Source organism: Molossus molossus, unplaced genomic scaffold, assembly GCF_014108415.1.
Source record: "Molossus molossus isolate mMolMol1 unplaced genomic scaffold, mMolMol1.p scaffold_m16_p_6, whole genome shotgun sequence".
Lineage (NCBI taxonomy): Eukaryota > Metazoa > Chordata > Mammalia > Chiroptera > Molossidae > Molossus > Molossus molossus.
This window is the reverse complement of record NW_023425399.1, coordinates 98,174,692-98,196,277: the sequence shown is the minus strand read 5'-3', so window position 1 is coordinate 98,196,277 and position 21,586 is coordinate 98,174,692. Positions and strand designations below refer to the sequence as shown.

Here is a 21,586-nt window from a genome sequence, read left to right as displayed (position 1 = left end):
TCTGCTCTCATGCATTACCCCCCATCACTTCTATTTCCTTGAGAGAATCTATGCACTAAGTGGATGACCTCCGACCAGAACAGGTGAATGAGGTCACACACTGGGTCTCCCAGGGCTCTGAAGAATCTGGGGAATGTGGCAGCAGCTTTTCTTCTCTGCAAACCACCCCTGCACTCGGGCCTGGACAGCAGGCGGCTCTCCCCGGGTGGGGCCCTGACGCACAGCGGCCTGCAGAACCCAGCGCATCGCCTCTGGACTGGGAGGAGCAGCGCACTGGGCCCAGAGCAGGGACGTCTGTCTGGGCCTCCAGTTCCCACCGCAAAATGAAAGGAGCTGGACGAGACGACCTTCAGATTCCTTCAGGACGACCATTCTGTATCCGTCTATAACACTCCAGCCCGGTGACTTCTTCCTTTTAGAAATAAAACTGGTACCTCGCCTTGCTGGCTGTTAAGTGTTACTCTTCGGGGTGGGGGCTTCTTTGGCCGGAGGCATTCTAACTTCGCAGTCTGGCCTTCGATCAAACGAATCAGTCAACTCGGGCTTCTGTTTGCGAAACTCCCTTGGAACGAGGGATGGTCTGCTGTCTCCACACGTTTCCACCACTCTGGGGGATGGTCCCCGCCTCCTGGTCACCAGAGTCAAATCATTTTGACGGTTTCGGCCAGAGACCATCACGTGTCTGAGGCAGGAGCAGCTTTTTCCTGTTTGCACCAAGCGGCTCTACTGGCCAGGGGCAGGGTTGGTCCAGGCACCAGAATGGTTTCTGAAAAGCCTTCTTCAGGGGCTAACGAGGACTCCCAGGCCTGCCCAACAGCATTTAGAACAGAGACAACAAGCGGCTGCGATGCAGTTGCTGGCGTGAGGTGAGCAGATGATGGGGCAGGACGTCCTGGTCCATGGCCCCGACCACGGCCTCCTCCTGGACAGGCTCCAGGCTGAGGCACGGCCTCTGTGAGCACCCGGCTGGGGGAGGGTCAGTCGCTGCTCTGGTTCGCGTGGGAGGCGGGGTACAGAGACGGGGGGCGCTCTGGTTGTGATCTCCTTTTCTTCTTTTTCCCAATTTCCTGTCTACAGAACGTTTTATGTGCAGACACTCCAGTGATGAAGCATTTGCAGAGACACCTATTGATGCTGATCCCTAGTGAAATTCTAGAATACATTATTAAAAGACCCGTCATCACAGTTCATCGTAAATACAACTGCAGCATGTGTGGGGAGAGCAGCGACCTAAGGATCCTGGGCTCCGATCTGTCGCTGGGTTGGCTGCGTTCTGTGGGTGCAGCCCTTTCCCGTGGGGGTAGGGGGCCGCGGTTTCCCTGTGGACCATGATGTGTTCAGAATGCTTCCTTCATGGTTTAGGATGTTGGCCAGGTGGTCTCCATGACTGACGCCCAAGAAGATTTCAACTCTTGCTCCATCACCTGACGCTGGCTATGCCTCACCCCTGCAGTCTGAGGCAGCCAAGGGGCCGTACTTCCTCCACCCGGTCTAGGTGTCCATTCTGTGTCTCCTACGCCTGGGCCCACCAGCCGCATTCAGAGCACACCTCGGATTTATCCTGCACATCGGGGCCTGTGGAGCAATTTGTCGGCGGACAAATCCTTGCCAGTGATTGGCTGGAAACAAGTAATACAAGTAATAGGATGTACCCAGGGTCTGTGCCCTTCAGGACTCTTTGTTCCAAGACAGGAGTCACTGACGGAGCTGCGCGCGGCTAGCCCTCCATCAATCTCGGTTGGCTCCTTGGGGCACCACCCGTGAGCACTAGGGCACAACGCCTGATGCCAGTAAAAGTGCCCTGCCCACCCTTCGGGGCAATACTTGCTTATTTCAACATTTCCACATTTCCAGAAACACACAGGAACTCCCAAGCAGGGAGATTAGAGCTACCAGAAGTTTACACAAATGGTTTTCAGGAACTGCCGAATGCGTGGATTGCTGAAATGCAAATTGGCAGAGGGCTGGGACAGCTCGTCCTTTATACAAGGCCTTCTGGAGCTGGGCTACCACGGGGGGAGGGGGGTCGCATTTCTTAGTAATGCCCAAGGGGAGAGGCTCCGGCAGCTACAGGAGAGAGGCCAGCACCACCTGGTGACCTGCGGGTTTTCAGGGGCAACTAGAAGAGGCTGCGTGGCCCCTGCCCTCTGCACACAGTTGCGCACACAGTTGCTCTGTCATTTAACAACTCTCTGTGGCTCTGCGATTTGCTGAGCTCTAACCCTGTGCCCAGCCCTGTCCCAGGTGTGGCACTGGACAACAGTCCTGCTGCCAGAACCCTGGAGGCTTGCTGGAGGACAGTCTTTCCCTGGAAGGGGTTAAGTGCAAAGCTAGGCAGGGTGTGGCTGAATGCGAAAGGGGGTGCAGGCAATAAAGCTTTATCCTTGGGTCCTTATCCTGGTGGCTCTTGGCTCTCATGTGGGAGCAAGTTTCTCTGTAAGATCTGAATCCAAGCAGATTTTCCCAGGCCCCTCCGACAGCTGGTGTGTGTGTGTGTGTGTGTGTGTGTGTGTGTCCCTTTCCCCCAGAGGTCTTTGAACAACAGGAAAGAAAAGAACTTATTTATTGGCATTCAGGTACATCCTGCTGTCCCCTTTAAATTCTAACCCCAGTGACAACATGTCCAGGGCCTCAGCCACATGCCTGGACTCAGAAGACAGATCACTTCGTGCCTCTGCTCCCAGATGCTGCTCCCCACGCGCGTCAAGCTCAGGGTCATGTACGCACTCCCTCTCCGTTTCCCTGATTACTTCGAACCAACCGAGCTGGACTCCTGCCTCCGCACGGGGAGGGGCCACACGCACTTATTTTAACCCCCGTCTCTCCTTAATTAAAGACGTTAGGAACCCCAAAAAACACAGACCAAGAAAAGAGAATTCGACAAACGTAGGGGAGATAGGCGCTGAGTGGAGGAGTGGCCGGTGACTGAGCAGAGAGGACGCTGCAGAGCGAGGAGCCGGAGACTGCGAACCGGCAGGGAGCTTCGAGCGGGACGTCCCAGGCACCACAGAAGCAGGGTTGGGGGCTGGGAGGGAATGGCAGAACTGGATGGAAGTTTGAATGTGGGACTCCCCAAGTCCCCTTTCCCACCCTGCACAGCCCTGCGGCAACCCTTCAGTCCCCGCCCTAGGGCCAAGACTCAAGGTTTCTTTTCTGGAGAAGCTGAATAAGAGAGGTTCTGAACTTGGCCGGTGTGGCTCAGTGGTTGAGCGTCGGCCCGTGCACCAAGAGGTTGCCAGTTCGATTCCCGGTCAGGGCACATGCCCAGGTTGTGGGCCCGATCCCCAGTGGGGGGCATGCAGGAGGCGGCCAATCGATGTTCTCTCTCATCAATTTTTCTATCTCTCTCTCCCTCTCCCTTCCTCTCTAAAATCAATATAAAGATAAATTAATTTAAAAGAGAGAGAGAGAGAGAGGCTCTGACCTGGGGACACAGGCACTCAGAAAACGGGAGAGAGGAAAGAGTCAGAAACACACGGGGATTCAGTAGCAACAAGCACACCCAGCACCTGGACCCGGTTTCTGAAAACCCTCACTAAAAAGTCCCAGGGTTCCCTGGGTCCGGGTGGACTCCAGGGCGGAGCCGAGAAAGTACCGGGTAAGACCAGGACAGCTTCTGGTGCCAGCAACTAGGGAAGAAAGAACTCAAAGAATGAGGACATTTTGGAAACACACAGATGTGAGTGTGCAGGGGCCCCCACTGGTCGAATGTGGGACGATTTGAGCACCACAATAAATGACAGTAGTGGATTACAGCTCTTAGAATGAAATGAAAATCTATAAGCCAAGACATAATAAATAGACAGATAAAAGATAGACAAGTAAATAGGGGGAAAGATCTTTCTCACAGTAGAAAGCCAATTAAAAAATGCACACGGAATTAGAAAAGTCACCACCTGCCAGTCAGCATGAGGACATTTCAGGCAAGGATTACTAATGAATGCTAAAAGCAGGAGTTACGCCTATACTCAGAAACAGTGTATTTAAATAGTCTCAGATATCTCCCCGCAAGACATTTATACATCACGAAAGGAAACAGAGTTACCTTGCAGTGCTGAGGCCTGGAAGCTACCACATAAACAGGTGGTCACTGTCACCAGGTCAACACGGTGTGCTTCCTGACGTCACACGCTGAACACACAGTGCCGCTTCCGTGGTATTCTTTCCCAAGTGTGTAAGTTTAATCACGAGGAAACATCAGACAAGCCCAAACTGGTGGACATTCTACAAGATAACTGGCCTGTACGTACTCTTCAAAAATGTCAAGGTCTTAGGAGACCAAGAAAGGTCAAGGGGACGAAAGGGACATGACAACTAAAAGCACAGTATGACCTCACACTGAGCTCCACACCAGAAGACGACACCGCTTCAGTGCTAAAGGGTATCAGTGGGACCAGAGGCGAACTGTGAGCAAGGTCTATGGATTATATACTACTATTCTGTCAGTGTTCATTTCCCGATGTTGACAATGAGGCTGGGTATGTCAGAGAATGCCCCTGCTTTAGGAAAACACAATGAGTGCGTTAGGGTGAAAGCAGCATCCTTTTCTGCAACCGATTGTTCCAACTGTCAAGAAAAAATAAATAAAAACCACGCAGCGAGCAAGCTGGGGCTACCACTTGGGGAATCTGGGCGGAGGTGTGTGGGGGTTCTTTTTGTACTGTTTTGCAACTTTTTTATGAAGTCAGTTTTTTGTTTTTCAAAAGAAAAGGAAAAGTAGGACTCAATATTGAAGTAATAATCTGACTAAAAATTCAACTCAAATTTCACATAATCACACTGAGAAGACAGGCAGAGAGGACAACATTCCTACCGTCACCGGAAGTCAGCAGATGACATCTAAAGTCGACATGATAGAAAAGAAACGGTTGACCACAAGCGTGTATGAGAAATTAGAAATACTGTATATATGTCAGAAAAACGGTGGCACGCCAGGAAAAAATAAACAAGACACGAGACAAAGTGAGAGTATTTCTCGGAGGAATGCTGGCAGCCGACCGGGCAGCAGTGGGGTGAGGAGCTCTTCTCCGTTACAGGCTGCTGGTATTTAACTGTCGTATATTTAACTATCATTTCATTATTTAGTATTATTTAATTTCTGGTATTTTTCAGTGTTATCTAATTTGTATGAACTCCAGGCACGTACTACTTCTGGGAAAACTGGGTAGGTGGGTGGACGTCCCATGGAGGGACGTCCCTCCAGCACCGTGGCATTGCACTGTACCAGCAGGTCTCCCCATGGAGGGACGTCCCTCCAGCACCGTGGCATTGCACTGTACCAGCAGGTCTCCCCATGGAGGGACGTCCCTCCAGCACCGTGGCATTGCACTGTACCAGCAGGTCTCCCCACGGAGGGACGAGGTCCCTCCAGCACCGTGGCATTGCACTGTACCAGCAGGTCTCCCCACGGAGGGACGAGGTCCCTCCAGCACCCGCGGCATTGCACTGTACCAGCAGGTCTCCCCATGGAGGGACGAGGTCCCTCCAGCACCGTGGCATTGCACTGTACCAGCAGGTCTCCCCACGGAGGGACGAGGTCCCTCCAGCACCGTGGCATTGCACTGTACCAGCAGGTCTCCCCACGGAGGGACGAGGTCCCTCCAGCACCGTGGCATTGCACTGTACCAGCAGGTCTCCCCATGGAGGGACGAGGTCCCTCCAGCACCGTGGCATTGCACTGTACCAGCAGGTCTCCCCACGGAGGGACAAGGTCCCTCCAGCACCCGCGGCATTGCACTGTACCAGTAGGTCTCTCCACGGAGGGACGAGGTCCCTCCAGCACCCGTGGCATTGCACTGTACCAGTAGGTCTCCCCACGAAGGGACGAGGTCCCTCCAGCACCGTGGCATTGCACTGTACCAGCAGGTCTCCCCACGGAGGGACAAGGTCCCTCCAGCACCCATGGCATTGCACTGTACCAATAGGTCTGAGTTAACTGTCACTCCGCGCCACGGAATGTGCGCCGTGGCAGTGGCTCCTGGGACCATGCGCTCTGGCACACTCGCTCCGGAGATGAGGACACGGAGCTGTGGAGGCAGAGGGCACAACCCAAGTCCATGTCCGAGCAGCAGCCGCTGGCCCCCTGGGACGACCACCTCCAGAAGCCTCAGTGCGGCAGCCCACAGCGCCACAGCCCACAGCGCCACGTGCTCGTCCTCGCAGAGCGTGAGGCCACCGCCTTCCTTCCCCTGGATCCTTGCCAGGCAGACAGGCCTCTGGGGCCCAAAAGAAACACACTCCAAGACACAAACAGCAACACACTGAATTAAATTCCCCATCAACACTGAAAAACTCCTCCAGGTTCACGAGCTCTGGGGCGGAGAGAAGCCTGGGGAAGGGCACACGCCCCACCGTGTGACTGGGGCGGCTGACTGTCTTCCTGAGCCCTCCAGGGGCTGGGTGCCGAGAGCAAAAGTGAGGGTCTTTTGAAAACACAAGAATAGGTATGATGCGCTAATAATCTAGCCAGGTCTTCCCTCTGGAAGCACTCCCGAGAGTGGGTGGGGTCCAGGGTTGGGCGGCAGAGCCTCCATTCCTGTGCCCCGTGGGAAGACAAGGCGGAGAGGCGGGACGTGGCCGCCTGTCCCCGGGGCAGGGCTCTGTCCTCCTCAGCCCTCTGTGCACAGGGCCAGAGCAGTGACCCTCGGCGGGAAAGGCCAGGATTGTTTTCTGGACGCAGCAGCAATATCTGGCCTTTGCAGAGTCGGTCTCGCTAGGCCTGCGACCACGTTGCTGTTATTATTTATAGCCTGTTTAATGTCAACTTCTGGTTTTTCCCTTTGTAGGCAGAAGTTAGTGTTTGTTGTTCTATGCCCAGGTCAGCTTCCTCCTGTCACTGAGTATGCGTCAGGACCGCTGCCTGCTCCCGACAGAGCTCTGAGCTCAGGGGCAAACGCCATCCCCACCCGCTGCCACCAGCACAAGGGTGGTGAGTGTCCCACAGAAGGGCTACGATCTGAAGAGACGAGCCGGAGCGATGAGCCCAGGGCTTTCCGTCCGTCTCTGCACGAAGGCTGCCCACATCTCTAACCAAAGCGGTGGCTTTGGCCACCTGCAAACATGCAGTGTCACAGAGGTTTCTACCTCTGATGGGCAGGGAGGCGATGAGTGCTCCAGGGACCCTCATCCGCAGGGGCTCGCCCAGGGCTGTTGGGGCCAATGGGTCATCCGGGGCGTGGCCAGGGGCAGGCAGGCACTGGAGCCCGGGGGGCTGCGTTGTTCCGTTCAGCCCTTTGCAGATCCACAGCCCTGGTCACCCACAGGGCAGGATTCGTTGTCCTTCCTCTGAGCGAATCGTACGAAAACAAGCAACAAAAAATTTGGCAGCAAACAGAAGGGAATAGGTGATGTCAATTACTCAAAAAAAATTCTTAAAGTAGACAACAGAACTGTATTTTAAACATTAAATGTGCAAAGAGACTAGATCTGAGTTGTTACCAACACTGGAAGAAATGATAATTACGTGACACCGTAAGCGTTAGCGAACAATGGCAACCACACTGCCATAGAAATGTATCGAATCGACATGTGGTACACCCTAAACTCACACACGCATGTTGGTCAAATGTATCTCAACAATAACAAAGAAAGAAAGAAAAAGAATAAAAAGAGAGGAGCACAAAATGATTAAGAGTTCTCACACCTGGGCAGGCAACAGGCCCACCTGGAGGGCCTGTCAGAAAACTGCTCTCTGCCCCACCCCACCTCCCCATTTCTGATTCAGAAGGATGCAGGGTGGCCCAAGAATGTGCATTTCTAAGACGTTCCGGGGCGACACCGATGTTGCCGGTCTGAGGACAACCTTTCAGAACTGCAAAGGCAGAGGTGTTCTCCACCCGCAGGACTGGAGTACGTGTTGGAAAGGTGGGTATGTGTGGAAGAGCCAGACAGACGCACCGATGACGTGGAGGGCAGCCCTTCTGCAGGTAGGTATTAAGTGCTGGAGGAGCCCAGGTGATTCAACAAGGAAGTGGGTTATCAGGGCGGGCTGCAGGGAGGCAGCGATCGACAGGCCACCTTCAAAGAACAGGTACGTGACAGGCAGGCCATGGAGCAGGAAGGACGTGTGAGGCAGGGGACTGGTGCTGCTGAATCAAGGGTCTGTTTGTTCATCACAGTCAGAGCCCCAGCTGGGGAGTCACAGAACAGACGCCTGCAAGGGCAGAGGCACCGGTGGGGTGAGGGAAAGTCGGGATTTCTCAGTGAAGACTTTGTAAGCCTGGCGATCAGAAGTTTGGTAAAACCTTTACCTTTCTGGGTCTCAGTTTCCTCGTCTGTGTAATGGGGTGATGGGAAGAAGGTCTGGGTGGGCCTGTGCCAGGCCTGACCTGCTGTGAGTCAGTGGGCGCAGGGGAAGGAGTAGGGTCATCCAGCCAGTGACCTCACTCTGCTGGCAGTCCCTTGCAAAGCACAGGGACCCTGTGGCCACTCACACGTGCTTGGTCTGTCCGTCTGCTGCCTCCAGAACCCTGGCCCAGCCTAGGAAGTGGAAGCAGACCTAGAGGTGTCACAGGCTTTGCTTAGCGCTCGTGCCCCCGCCCCCCCAGGCTGTGCAGAGCCAAGCGGCCTGGGATTGTGTGGTGGCTCACAATGGAAGGAAGAGGGTGTAGGAGGGAGGTCCCCGGGCTGACCCTGGTATTGTTCTTGGGCCAGAAGAAAGCTTCCTCCTGCCTGGCCACTGCAGAGCCAGAAACAACGGTGTCCAGCCAGTGAGAGCCGGCGCGTCTGGGGGGCCCCTGCCGACGGCGCGGCCTGGGAGCCGGGGCCCATTCACAAACGCCTGCTGGAGAGCACGTAGCCCTGTCCGCTCCCTGCCCCCTCCGCGGTGGCCGGCTGCTCCTAGTGAGAGAAGCCGGGGCACACGAAAATAACCAGCTTCTCCGCCCCCAACCTCCCCGGCCAGGAAGGAGAACGCGACCAGAAATGGCATGCTGGCTAATAAAGGAATAATGGATGCTTCACACCCTCAGCAACACCTTCCTCTTCCCCTGCCTCAGCTGCTCCTTCCACTGACTAAGCACAGGGGGGAAGGTGCTGGACCAGGAAAACCTTGTTTGACTAGGCCCGGCGCAGTCGGCTGGGCCCAGGTGTTGACCGAGCCTGGACACTGCCCTGGCAGGGACTGTGGACTCTCTGGGGGGTGGGAAGGAGGGCAGTCCCGCTCTGGGCATCCCGTAGGCCAGCGAGGGCCTGCCCGCAGCACCGTGAGCCTGGCACCGGTGCCGATGCCCTTCCTGAGCCCGCGGCACTCCCAAGCAGGGCTAGGAGGGCAGCGCTTGCTCTCTGAGATGACCTTTGCCCAGGCAGGTTGTGACCAGCACAGATGCCAGTCTGGCCTCACTTGGGCCTGTTACTCCCCTCACCCGAGTGCCCCTCCTGCCTGATCAAAGCAGACCTTTGGCACAGAGCAAAGAATTCTGGGTATAGTCTGGCCCAAAGCAGGGCAGGGAACAGACAACCTCTTCAAGGGGCAAGTCGTGTTTGTAAGGGACCCTGGCCTGTTCCTAACAAAGTAACAGGACTTCCTTCCCTGGCCACTGGGAAGATGTGTATATCCTAGGAATTCCCTAGGGGGCCCCGAAGCAGGGCAGGACTAACGGGGCCCTAACCCTTGGCTGCCTGAGTCCTCCTTCCATCACGCACTTCCTGGCTCAAGAACATTTGGTCAGGTCCCTATTTGGTCAACTGCTCTCTCTACTTATAGAAATGCCCCCGAACTCCTGGGCTCCCCCGTCTTCCACAGCCTCCTTTTCTCCTGCCCACTGCCTGCCCCGCCTGCTGCCCTCGGGGCCACGCCTTCTGTTCCCCAGACCCCCGCCCGGCCGCCCCAAGGTCAGGGCCAGGTCTGCCCCTCCAGGGCGCACAGACACATGTAGAGGCAGGAAACAACCAGAGAACCTCAAGGCCAGACTAGAATCACGTCCTCCAAAGGTCCACGCGATCTCTGCGGACGGACGGCTTCACGGAGGAGGTAAATCTGAACAGGGCCACGAGAGAGGGGGAAGATGTGGGTGAGGGTGAGGTAAGGACGTGAGGTGGGGCATGGTGAGCAAAATGAGGTGCCAAACACAGCTGGGGAGGCGGGTCTTCTCAGCACGGTCCACACAGGCAGGTGGTTGTTTATTAGATCTGTCTCAGAAGGACCTGGGGAAACAGCAGAATCTCCTCCACCCCCGAGCCCCACAGAAGGGGCCTGTTGGATGGCTCCCAAGCACACTCCTTGTGTCTCAAACTCAGGAGCTCTGTGCTCACTTCCCGTTGAAAGCAGACCACGCACATCTGTAGAGTGCTTTCTGGTTTACAAATAACTGTCACCACAGCACCTGGTTTACATGTGCACTCGCAGCAGAGCCTTGTGCTGGAAGTCAAACAGGTGCACGGCCCCAGGGAGGGAACGGAAGCTCGCAGAAAAGAGCCAGAACGACCTGCACCAAGCTCTGTGAGTGGAGCTGCAGGCTCGCCGACCACGACGGAGCGTGAACGCCAGGACTCCTGCCCCCCGTCTGAATTCTCAGGGCACTTTTCTGTTTATGTTTTAGACCAGTGTTGGGCACACTTTTCCCGTGAAGGGCCAGAGAGCAAGTATTTAAGGCGTTGCGGGCAGTGGGGTCTGCCACAATCACCCAGCGCCGCTGGTAGCACAAATCTGCCCCAGACCACGAGCAGGTGAGTGCGTGGACGTGGCCGAGTGCCACCCACACTGAGTTTGCGGAAACAGGCTGGAGAGGTGGACTTGGTGTACGGGCCACAGCTTGTCAACCCGTCTAAGACCCTTGCTGGGTCCTGGGTAACTGAGCCTGTCCCGTAGGAAAGGAGGGTGTTTTCTGACCTAGAGCCAGACGCACACGCTACCTGCTGACCCAGCGCCCCGCAGTCTGCCTGCCCCGGGCCCCGGACAACCCCGTCCTCACAGCCTGTCGCCTGCTGCCGAGACACGTCCTAGTTGTCACCAGCAAAGTCTTCACCCCTCAAATAATAACGTCCTGTAAGAAGACTCATAAATGACAATAACACAAATAGGGTCGCCTCACGGGGCACGCTGCCCATTCCCAGTGGGCTTTGCTACCTGGTGGCCTCGGCAGGAAACGAGGGACTGAGATGAAGAACTGGTGTCCCTTGTTGCATGGGTGCCTATTTTTGTCCTGAAGGAGGGAGCATGGGAGCGCGGGGGCCCAGAAAGGCAGAGGGCTCCCTAGGCAAGCGTGCCTCCTTGAGAGCTGAGGCAGTGTCTTGGGTCACAGGGATTAGAACGAAGCCACTGGAAACCCTGCTGATAAAAAAAAAAAAAAAAAAAAAAGGAAAAATCATGTCTCTTCCTCTTTCAAGGGTGTCGGTAGGGGTCTCTCCCTCTCAGCCTCTCTCTGTCCTCTTTCCATTTTTAGTGCCTTCGAAAGAAAAAAAAAAAGAAGAAGAAATCCATTTTCTTGTTCCTGCTTGTTGAGGAAATGACATTCACCCTTAACTTGCTGTACGTGACTGCAGTCGCCCCGAAGGAGAAAACGGCTTCCAGTCCCCTTCCTCCACATCCTCACCCCTTACACAAAGGACGCCGAGGCATCAGGTGGCCCGAATCCCAGTCCCTGCTCCCCATCGATGAGCTGTGTGATTTGGGACAAGGTGTTCGATCTCAGTTCCCTCGTCTGCAAAATAACAATAATAGCTGTACCTACACTTCGCAGGGAGTTACGGGCCTGCGGAGATGACAGGCAGACACGCAGCCCAGACAGCGCTGGATTCATGGGAACCCCTGTGAGGGAGGCACAGGGTCTGGACTGGGGTGCTGGGGCTGAGTCCCTAGGGGACGGGGCGAGTCAGGGTTCACTCAGTCCCCGTACTTAATGGGCCCCTGCAGAGCCCGCAGTCCAGTGGGAGAACGCAGACCACAAAGCACAGGCTTGGCGAGCGCCATGGGGAGCGTGTGCAGAAGGCCTTGCTGAGCAGGTGACATCTGACAGAGCCGAGCCCCTGGAACCGGAGAGCGCGCGCTGCACGGCCGACGCGGGGTAAGCGGGGTACCAGAACGGAAGCCGTCACAGCTCCGGGAGCGGGGAGGTCTGCGGCGTCACTACTGTCATTGTCAGAGGCGGAAAAGATCGCACGTCCGGTCCACCGGCAAGGCGGCGGCCCCTGCACCTGAACTCGCACACCAGGGCTACACCAGTGCCTGGCCCGCAGCCAGCTGCTCCAGCCACACCGGTGGACACAGTGAATGACGACAAGACGGCCTGCGGTGGGACCCAGAAGTGACATGAAGCAGCCCCTCGGGGAAAAGGAGAGGGCCTGGGGGAGTGACGGGGAGCTTGGCTTTCACATGACCATGTTCCCTGGCATCTTGGGATACGTTAATAATCCCATGCCTGTGAGTGAGCATATCCTGGAAGTTTCCAGAAGACTTGGCAACAGAGCTGGCATTGCTCTAGGGAACAATAAAGGCGCTCCTTCCCATCTGGAGGGCTGGGCAGTGGGCCACAGCAGCTTCCATCCAGTGTGGGGCAGCCCCTTCCCACCAACTGGGTTTCCAAACTGCACCGGCGCCCCCTGCTGGACAAGAAGGCTGCTTCTGCATCTGCCACCATTTTTCCACCAAGCACAGTGAGTGGGGGAAGCCTGGTCATGGGCCCACCGAGAATTTCATTCTGAAAGTTCATTTGTCCCTCCGATTCCTCGATCATGAGTGTGTGTGTGTGTGTGGGGGGGTCTTATCCTGTTACTATTTGGGACCAAACAGGGGAATGGCGTACGGAACCCCAAGTCTCACTCACTGCCTCCTCCTTCAGCTGGTCTCCTGTCCCCTCTCTGGGTCCTGTGTGACGAAAGTGCCTTGGACACACTCTCATGAGGTCAGAGGTCCCACCTGACTCGGTTACGTTCCTGTTCAGCGCGTGTGCCGACCTCACGACGGGGGACTCACACATGACATATGACCATCCTGGGTCAGTCACCAGAGGTCGGCGCAAAGGACCTGGCCAGGTCAGAGTGAGCTCATAATTAATGGCAGACAGATGCCGAATTTAGTTTCAAAAATCTCCTAACCGGAAGGCAGAAAGGGGAAAAAGTTGGATTATGCAGCTCCTATTGTCAGGCAAAAAAAACAGAAGACATAACGTTTGTCTGATAGAGAAGTCAAAGAAGAATGATCCGAACATGTCCTTTCGGAAAGCTTGGGCAGACCGGCTAATTCAACAGCGGTGTCTGGCACCGGGCTGTCAAGGGCAGAGCACGCAGGGGTGTGGAACAGGGAAGCGGGGTTTCTGCAGGCCGGAGGCCTCAGGCCCTGCGCTCCGGTCACCCGAGGAGAGGAGGGCTGCTGAGGACCTGCTCCTCCAGTTACCCCCAGCGGGAAGGACCCCGGGGCGTCTTGGTTAGGGGTGAGGAGAGGGGTGTGCAGGGGACCAGAACCTATCCAGATTCCACTTCCTGCCTTCACACTGAACTCAGCGGAGCACAGCCGGGCCCGGATCACGGCGCTCCATCTTCCCTCCTCAGCACCGGCTGCCAGTGCCTGTCCTTCCAAGGGCAGAAGCCGACACCCCGTCACTCCGAGTCCCACACTGGCGGGAGCTGCCCCCGAGGCCAGGGAAAAGCCTTCTGTGTGCGGAGTGCCACCCTGAGACCTGCCACGTGTTCCCAGGGGTCTCCAGAGTGTGTGGGGCACTCCCGGGAGGAATGTCTGGCTTCTGCCAGCAGGGGACATTTGGCCAAACAGGTGCTTCCCTATACCTTTGTGCAGCTGCCTCTTTTACTGCCTCCCCCCTCCCTTGTTCTGGGGAGGAAAGGTCTGAGCACTGGCTGGGTCATTTTGGGGACAATTCGCATGTTGAGCACCAAGGCAAGGATCCCTTTGGCTGCTGGGGACTAGGGACTTCCCACTGCAAACGACCCACTGTGGCGCCTCTAGAGCAGTGCGCTGGTGCCCTCTAGTGGGAGCAGATTACAGTGCAGCCGACTGTCAGCGTGGCCCTTGTACCAGGTGCATCTGACCCCGGGAGCAGGATCAGCAACGATGGGAGCCATCAACACAGCGGGACAGCCAACCCCCCTCCACCTCACATGCACTTTACAACAGAGATGCCAAAAATGAAGGTGGGGTCCCTAGAGCCCCATTCTAAACCCAGTTGTGTGGGTTTTCACTTCTGCCCTGCTGAATGGCTTCACAACCTGGAACCATGATTGAGGTCCCCCCCTACCCCTGAAAACATGTCACGCTCAAAGCATCTAGCTTCCCACCCCAGATCAGAGCTCTTGGGGAGCAGTGCTCTAGCCTCAGCTTACCAGGAGCTGTGGACAGTTTGCTGATGCTACAATCTGGTTGCTGGCTGACCTTCACCCTCAGCTACCATTACGAAGAAGCAGCCCTTGTGGGCAGTCACCATCAACAGCATCAGCCCTTACTAATGAACTCAATGCCCCCATGGGTGGAGAACCATGCTGGGAAAACATGGGCACCTACTATCCGCCCTGGGTAGCTCAGGGGTCTGAGCCCCAGCAGCCCCAGCGATGGGGGTCGCTGAGGGACAGCACTGCATGACTCACCCCCTAGGTGCATGGCCTGCTGTGGAAATATGACCAGGCGGGATCATTAGGATAGAGGGTCCTTGGCTTCGGCTGGGGCAGGGGTTGGACAGGCACCCACGTGTTAGCATGTGAGCTCTGAGTGAGGCACCCCCACCTAGGACCATTCACTGTGACATGTGCCCCATGTGTGACTCTGCACACACATCCCAGTGGGGCACTCTGGACCATGGAAGGCAGCCACCCCTGCTCACACTCGGTACACCCGGTTAGGCCTTGTTGGAGCTCGGGGTCAGCAGGAGCGCTTAGGCCTTGCCCAGGCCAGCATCAGGTCCTGGGGGAAGGGGCGTGTGGAGGCTCTGCCCCTGTGCCTACCTGCCAGGCCGGGAGGACCTTCTCGATGTCATTCAGGTCGATCCCATCCCCGTCCTCCAGCTTTCCTTTGCCACACCTGGGTCAGAAAAGACATAAAGACACTGAGGATGGCGCATTCATCATCCTGTCGCGGCCTGGCAGGCGGCGCCTGGTCCCACCCTCCCTCGGGGCCTGCAGAATCCGCCTGTCCCACCAGGAGGAAATGGCCCTGGAGACCCAGGAGATGCTGTCCTCTGCCCCCGACGGGCAACACCGGCCTCGGCCGAGGACCCAGGGCTCATGCAGAGGGAACGCTGAGACCAGTCTGTGGGCGGGGGCAGAAGTACCGGAGTTCCCCTTGACCCTTCCAGGCAGACACTGAGCTCTTTGCTGAGAAAAGCCCAAACCTGCCACCGCTCTGCACAAGCCTGCCACCTCGCCCCTTACATTAAAGAGAAAACGAGGGAGAGAGACCAAGCAACTGTCTCCCAACAGGGCTGCCTTCTTTCTTGGCCTGACTGGGCCAGTCCAGCGAGCCCACTCAGATCCTGACCTTTGTCTTCATGTCCTCTGTGGTCAGGTGAACCTCCAGGCCAGAGACCCTGGCCCTGATTCGCTGCCACAGGCCCATGTCTCCTGCGCATTTAAGGTGCAGACTCTGGCACCACACTTCCGGGGTTGGCACCCCAGCTGCATCCCTTGCCAACTGGGTGACCCTGTGCAAGTCACTTAGCCTCTCTGCACCTCAGTTTCCTCATTTGAAAAACTGGGATAATTAATAGTGCCTAACATGATAAAGTGAATGGAGATTAATGCATCCAAGTGCTTAGAACCTCGCAGGCGCACACACACACACACACACACACACACTATACCATAATTAACGGTAAGTGTATTATCATGGTGAATATAGGTAATAGTTAAATAAGATAAACAAGGTAAACATATTGCTATTACTGCTGCTACTCCACTTCCACTGCTATCACTGTTTGTGTTCCGGGAAGGGCAGCTCAGTGGCTGAGGAAGAGCACAGGTTCCAGAGCCAGCCAGCCTCCTGCAGGCCGGGCAGGTGGGGGTGAGTGTCCGTTTCCCCAGTAAGGAGGTAAGAGCTCCTGCCTCCCTGCACACAGTGCATACTCGTTACTACTATCGTTATTGATCCAGGGGCGGCAAGGGCTGCCCAGGAGGTCGGTGGCAGCATTTTCTGGCTGCAGTTCATGCAACTTTCAAACTGCAGAGTCATTAGTTTCCTTGTTCCGTTTTCGCCAAGCATCTCTTGTGTTTTGGACCCTGTCAACCTCCCTTTGAGTCATGGAAAATAAACCCAACCGGATTCCTACCCTTAGCGCATAGCTCTTAGGAAGCAAGTCCTGGTCTCAGCGGACAGGACAGTGTGCCTGAGCACCAGCAGGGGGCAGCATGAGCTAAGTGTCACGAAAGCCCTGTGGAGAGAGGCCCCGGAAAGGCCCTGGAGCCCCAAGGAAGAGAAACTGGTGGCTGCAGAAATGAGCCAAGGCTTGGGCGGAGGGGGGCCTGGGGATGGGATCTAGGTCCAGGTTTCACAAGTGCTTCTGTGTGGGCTCCGGCTTGGGCTGGCTGGGCCTGGGTCCCAGCAGTGTTGGCTCCGGGGTAAGAGAGGGTGCGCTACAGGAACCCAGAAGAGCAGCATCCACGACCGTCTGGGCAGAGGGAGATGGGCCGGGAGCTGGCCAAGCAGAGAATCTGGGAGAACGTCCCAGGAGAGGGCAGCAGGGAGGGCAGAGGCCCAGAGCTAAGCGTAAGCATGAGGCCAGCAGAGACGCCAGTGTTCATGGGCCGGAGTGGGGAGCCGGAGGGTGCCAGGGGTGGGTAACAGGTGATCCCGGAGGGCCAAGGCTGGAAGGACAACGAGGGGTCTGGCAGGTGGAACCGGGGCAGGGGGAGTGCAGGGAGGGAAAGAGGAGAGCTCTTGCCCTTCTGCCCCCACCCTGGCCTTGTGGTGTGCTGGGCTGCAGACGAGGTAAGAAAAGTCTGGAAACATACGGCCACCTTTCCACTAACGAATCTGCGGGTGGAGGTGGGCTGGCCTGTGAAGGCACCAACTGCTTGCAATCATCTCTGTTTCACTCGCGCCACGGCGGTGGGGCAGGAGGACTGGGGACCCGTGGCCGGCCAGAAGGGCTGACACCGGCTCCTCTACGTCACGTGGGTATACGACACACCCCTGGCTCCAACCACGCTCCGGGCTCCGGCCTAGCACAGCACAGGCAGGGCCCTTCGTTCTCAGGTCACAGCCCCAGGGTGGGCAGGGGGCAGTGTGCCGGGAGGGCTGTGGCCCCCTGGGCCCTAGACCCGCCCTGTCTGGTGCTCACACCCCTGCAGGACTGCAGGCTTGGAGGGCAGAAGGTTGCTAGAGACCAGCTGAGTCACTCTGCCAAAATGGTTTCCAAGGCAACAGCCTCTTCCAATTTCTGTCCCTCCATGGGTGCGCGGGCTGCAGAAGCCTTGGCAATGAAGTGGTACCCTACTTCCGAGGATGCTGCAGTGGCTGGGCATGTGGAGTCTGTTCCCAGTGCGGCAGGACTCTGAAGGGGACACAGTTCCTGGCCCCGCCACAAGGTGGCCACAGGAAGCGCAACTGGACTTTCCTGGAACCAGTGTGAGACAGAACTTGGTCAGAACCAGGAGTCTGTGGGAGACCCCAGCCAACTGTCAGCAAACCCTAGAGGCTCCAGTGAGTAGGTGAGCCTGGCCTGAAGCTGGAGAGGAAGACGGCCCACCCCTCTGGCTGCAGAGGAGACACAGGTCCTCAGCACGAGGGGAGCCTCTCCTCCCCTGGGGAGTCATCTCTGGCCACTACCAAGTCGTACTGTGTTGTTAATTTGTGGGGACTGGTGCAGACACCTCGAAAAGCCCGACTTCGATATGCATTCCCCATCAGACCCCTTCAGTCCTCCTGTCCTCTGGGCCTCAGTTTCCCCACCGGTTTCACCATCCACGTGCTCCCGGGGGACACAGGAGAGATGGGAGCATCCCAGGGAAAGCCCTCTCATTCCCACCCAGACAGTTCATCCTCCCAAGTGCCCTGCGCCCTGACCCCTTTGCATTTCCTTAACTACGCGCCTGGCAGCCTATTTCACAGTGTGTTTTCTAAATGTCTACACCACGAAACCGAGTCTCCTATTTCCCTACAAGTCTCAATCATGAATACATTCATGTCTCCTTTTAATAGTAAACAGTCCTGCTGGGCAGAAACTGTATTTTATCCAGTGTGTGCATGTGCGTGTGCGTGTGTGTGCGTGCGTGTGCGCATATGTGTGTATGCGTGCGTATGTGTGTTCTCACAGCACCCAGCACCACGCGGGGACCTAGGGGGCCTAGCACCTGGGCTTCAGAAATGCACAATGCTCGCTCCCATGGCATACCCCAAGTTCAGCCGCTCCCACAACAAGGCCATGGGCAAGCAACACCTGTACTGAAAACCTGCTCCTGAACTTGACCTGCTGAGGGACGGTCAGCTTTCCTAAACTCAGCATGTGAGCTCAGCCCGTGCAGCTCAGCAGCTCGGAGGAAGTGGCCACGCTGCTGCCGAATGGGGGTTGGGCTGCAGTGAGCAGGTAGCCGCATGCGGCAGGGCCAGGGGAGCCTTGGGGCTGGGCCTCTGCTTTGCTCTGTCGCTCTCCAACAGGACGCTCCGTGCATGCTCAAAGCCATCTGCTCTCTCCACCCAACAAAGAGCCAAACGTTCTGAACCCACACAAGCAGGAACACTTTTTAAAAGGTGTGGAAAGAGGCTGGGGTCCCATGCGAGAGTGATATGAGGGACATACCCCTAGAAAAACATACATGTGCTCACAATTTTCCATGAAGTGTTCATGGGGTTTGGCTGATTCAAGGGTACACTGGATGGTGTCAGAAGGCCTTAAACCGTGGCTCTGCTACTTGGGCAGGCTACTTTCCTCTCTGCGCTCCATCTCTCTTCTCTGAAATAAGGATGAGAACATCTCCCTCCCCAGGCTGCTGCTCTTCCACTGTGGTGGGACCAGTGTTGCCAAGAGAAGGAGTGGGTGGGACAGAAAGGTGTGGGTGGGGCAGGAAGGTGTGGGTGGGACAGAAAGTGGCAGCAGGGGGCCAGGTGAGAGGCAGGATAGTTTAGACCTAACGTGACAAGGAGACAGCAGTGGGCAGAGCAGGTTTGGAAGGAAACATTAAAACCATGAGTATAGTTTAAAAAAGAGGCGAAAGAAAATGACAAGTGTTGGTGAGGATGTGGAGAAATCAGAACGCTTGTACAATGCTGGTGGGAAGGGAAACTGTTTAGCTGTTGTGGACAACACTGGGAGCTCCTCAGAAAGCTAAAACACAGAACTACCACGTGGGATGTTGTCATTTATAGTAAGGTATATTTGGTCTGCCTCCCCAGTCTTGGCACAGGGCTCTTAAAATCCTTTGAATTTTCTAAATGATGGCGGGACAGAGGTACTTTTCGTTATGTTAATGAAGCGACGAAACCTGAGGATGGGGCTGGTTGCCAGGTAACCTGAGGATGGGGCTGGTTGCCAGGGGAACCAACCAAGAGACTGCAGGGTTAGAACTTTCTGGGCAGGGGAGAGGGGCTGGAGATTGAATCAACTGCCAATCGCCAATGATTTAATCAATCATGACTATGTAACAAAACCTCCATGAAAACCCAAGAGAACAGGGTTCTCTAAAAGGGAAGGCAGCACTCATGCATGAAATGAGTAGAGGGTGAGACAACCCGGTGTAAAATCTGCCATAACACAGGTGGTTCTCAAAGTGGGTCCCAGGACCAGCAGCATCAGCACTCCCAGGCGTGTGTGAGATGCACCTGCCCAGGCCCCACACAGACGTCCAGAACTGGAGACTTGGGGAGAACCCAGGGATCGGTGTTTAACAAGCCCCCAGGTGGTTCTGATCAAGTGTGAGACCCACTGCACTAGGCTCCGGACAAGCAGGGTCAGGAAGGGGAGTGGGCAGTGTGGCTGGAGGGGCTGGGCAGTGAAGGGTGGAAGGATGCAGGACAGCGGCCAGGGAGCCTGCAGGTCTGCAGCAGTGAGTCATCTGTACGTCCCCAGTGCAGCTGGAACGCCCTTCCTGTCCAGGGAAAGGCCCCTCTCAGCTCTGGTGTAGCCCCAGCTGTTCTTTACCCCACCACACCCCTATGTAAGAGCCGCACCGCCTCCCCTGGCCGCTTCCCCTTACCCTTCACGGTCGATGTGTGGCAGGGGCTGCTTGGGCATGTGTCGAATCTTGCGGTGGAACTGGGTGAAGTCCAGCTTTTCAGGCTGCAGGTCCCAGGTGGCACCACTAGAGGGCAAGGGAGGGCAAGAAATAAGAGGTAAGTGGGAGGCAGGCCCAGTTACTGATGGGCCCCAGACACCCAGGCGCAACCGGGCAGGGAAGCATCCTCAGAAACAGGCCCACAGGGAGCTGGGGGTGGGGCACACATCCACCAGCCTAGGGCAGGGGCAGGCAGGGACCCCTCACTCAGAATGGGGCCTGCAGCGTCGCCTCAGGGGACTGCCTATGAAGCTATGCCCCCCCAAACCTACAGTGCAGTAACATGCATTCATAACAGTGTAAGCCTGATGCCTCTACTACAGCGGTCCCCCGAAAACACGAGAGTTTGTTTCCACACCTACAGTGAGGAGGCCCGGAGAGAGAAAGGAGGGCAAAAATCTCACCAGAGTCTGACAGTAGCTCAGAGGGGTGACAAGGCCGTTTTGAGGTCCTGGAGACGAGGCCCTGCACCTCCCAGTTCCAGGAGACCCTTAGTGCTGCCTGAGCCCGAACCCGAGCCAGGGCAGAGTGAGTGAAAGGGCCACGCCAGCCACGGCCGGGGCCATCACTCCCCAGACAGATGGGCACTGTGGCAGGAGCTCATCAGCAACCCCTTCAGGGGCACTGTCCCCTCCTCCTGGGGAGCCCTGGCCACTACCTGTTCTTCCAACCTGGTCCATCAGGAACCTTCTAGAGTGTGAGCCACTGACAATCCCTCCGCCCTCCAGACTTAACCTGCGGCCAACCCCCAGCAATGAGCTCCGGGGCGGGGCGGGGCGGGGCCTACAGCCACAGCCCTGTCCTGCCTCTACCCCAGGCGGCCAGTCTCCTCGGCTCTCCCCAGTCCTCCCTCTCCCCTTGGGAGGAGAGGCAGCTTCTGTATCCCACTCTTCCCTCCTCTTTCGGTTCCCCTTGGACACCCTCCCCTTTCCTTCTTCCGTCTCCTCTCCCCTCTCTGCCCTCCCTCCTGACCTCATCCTGTGAGCTGTTTCAGCCCTCTGGTTTCTCTCCACTTCACGATCAGTGAACTCTCAACGTCTCCTCGGCCCCCAAGGACTCCGTGGGGCATCGGGGCAAGTGAGCTGGGGCCCCAGCCAGAGCCACACCACAAGAAGCGGAGCTTACCTGAAGGACTCAAAGGTGTTGGCAGCCCAGATGTCTGTGCCCAGCATGTCCAGGGAGTTCTCTTTGCTGCCGTTCTAGAGGAGGTGCAGGAGGAAAGGGGGGCCGTTATTTGCTTGTCCGGGGCACTGAGAACAAGTGGGTGGAAGGCCTCTCCACGGCCCAGTCCCAGAGAGGGCTGCAGAGGTCCTCCCGGTTCCCCTCGGTGGGCTCCGAGGTGGCCTCCTGGCCTCTCCCCAGGCCTGGGCCCTCTGGGGGCGTTCGACAGCTGTGCCATCAGGTGCAGACACAGCTGGGGTCTCTGCGGCCCAGCCCATGG

At 56.7% G+C, this 21,586-nt stretch overlaps 1 protein-coding gene across 5 annotated transcripts in view; it reads right to left on the bottom strand.

The window, feature by feature from the left end:
- CTIF (cap binding complex dependent translation initiation factor) overlaps positions 1-21,586 on the bottom strand; it is a 250,086-nt gene that overhangs the window by 134,125 nt on the left and 94,375 nt on the right. For all 5 annotated transcript variants that reach the window (XM_036244763.1, XM_036244764.1, XM_036244765.1 and 2 more), the window contains 3 exons: positions 21,271-21,344; positions 20,068-20,172; positions 14,887-14,962 (listed from right to left, as the gene is read on the bottom strand). In XM_036244763.1, coding sequence (XP_036100656.1) covers positions 14,887-14,962; positions 20,068-20,172; positions 21,271-21,344 — 255 coding nt within the window. The remainder of the gene's footprint in view (positions 1-14,886; positions 14,963-20,067; positions 20,173-21,270; positions 21,345-21,586) is intronic.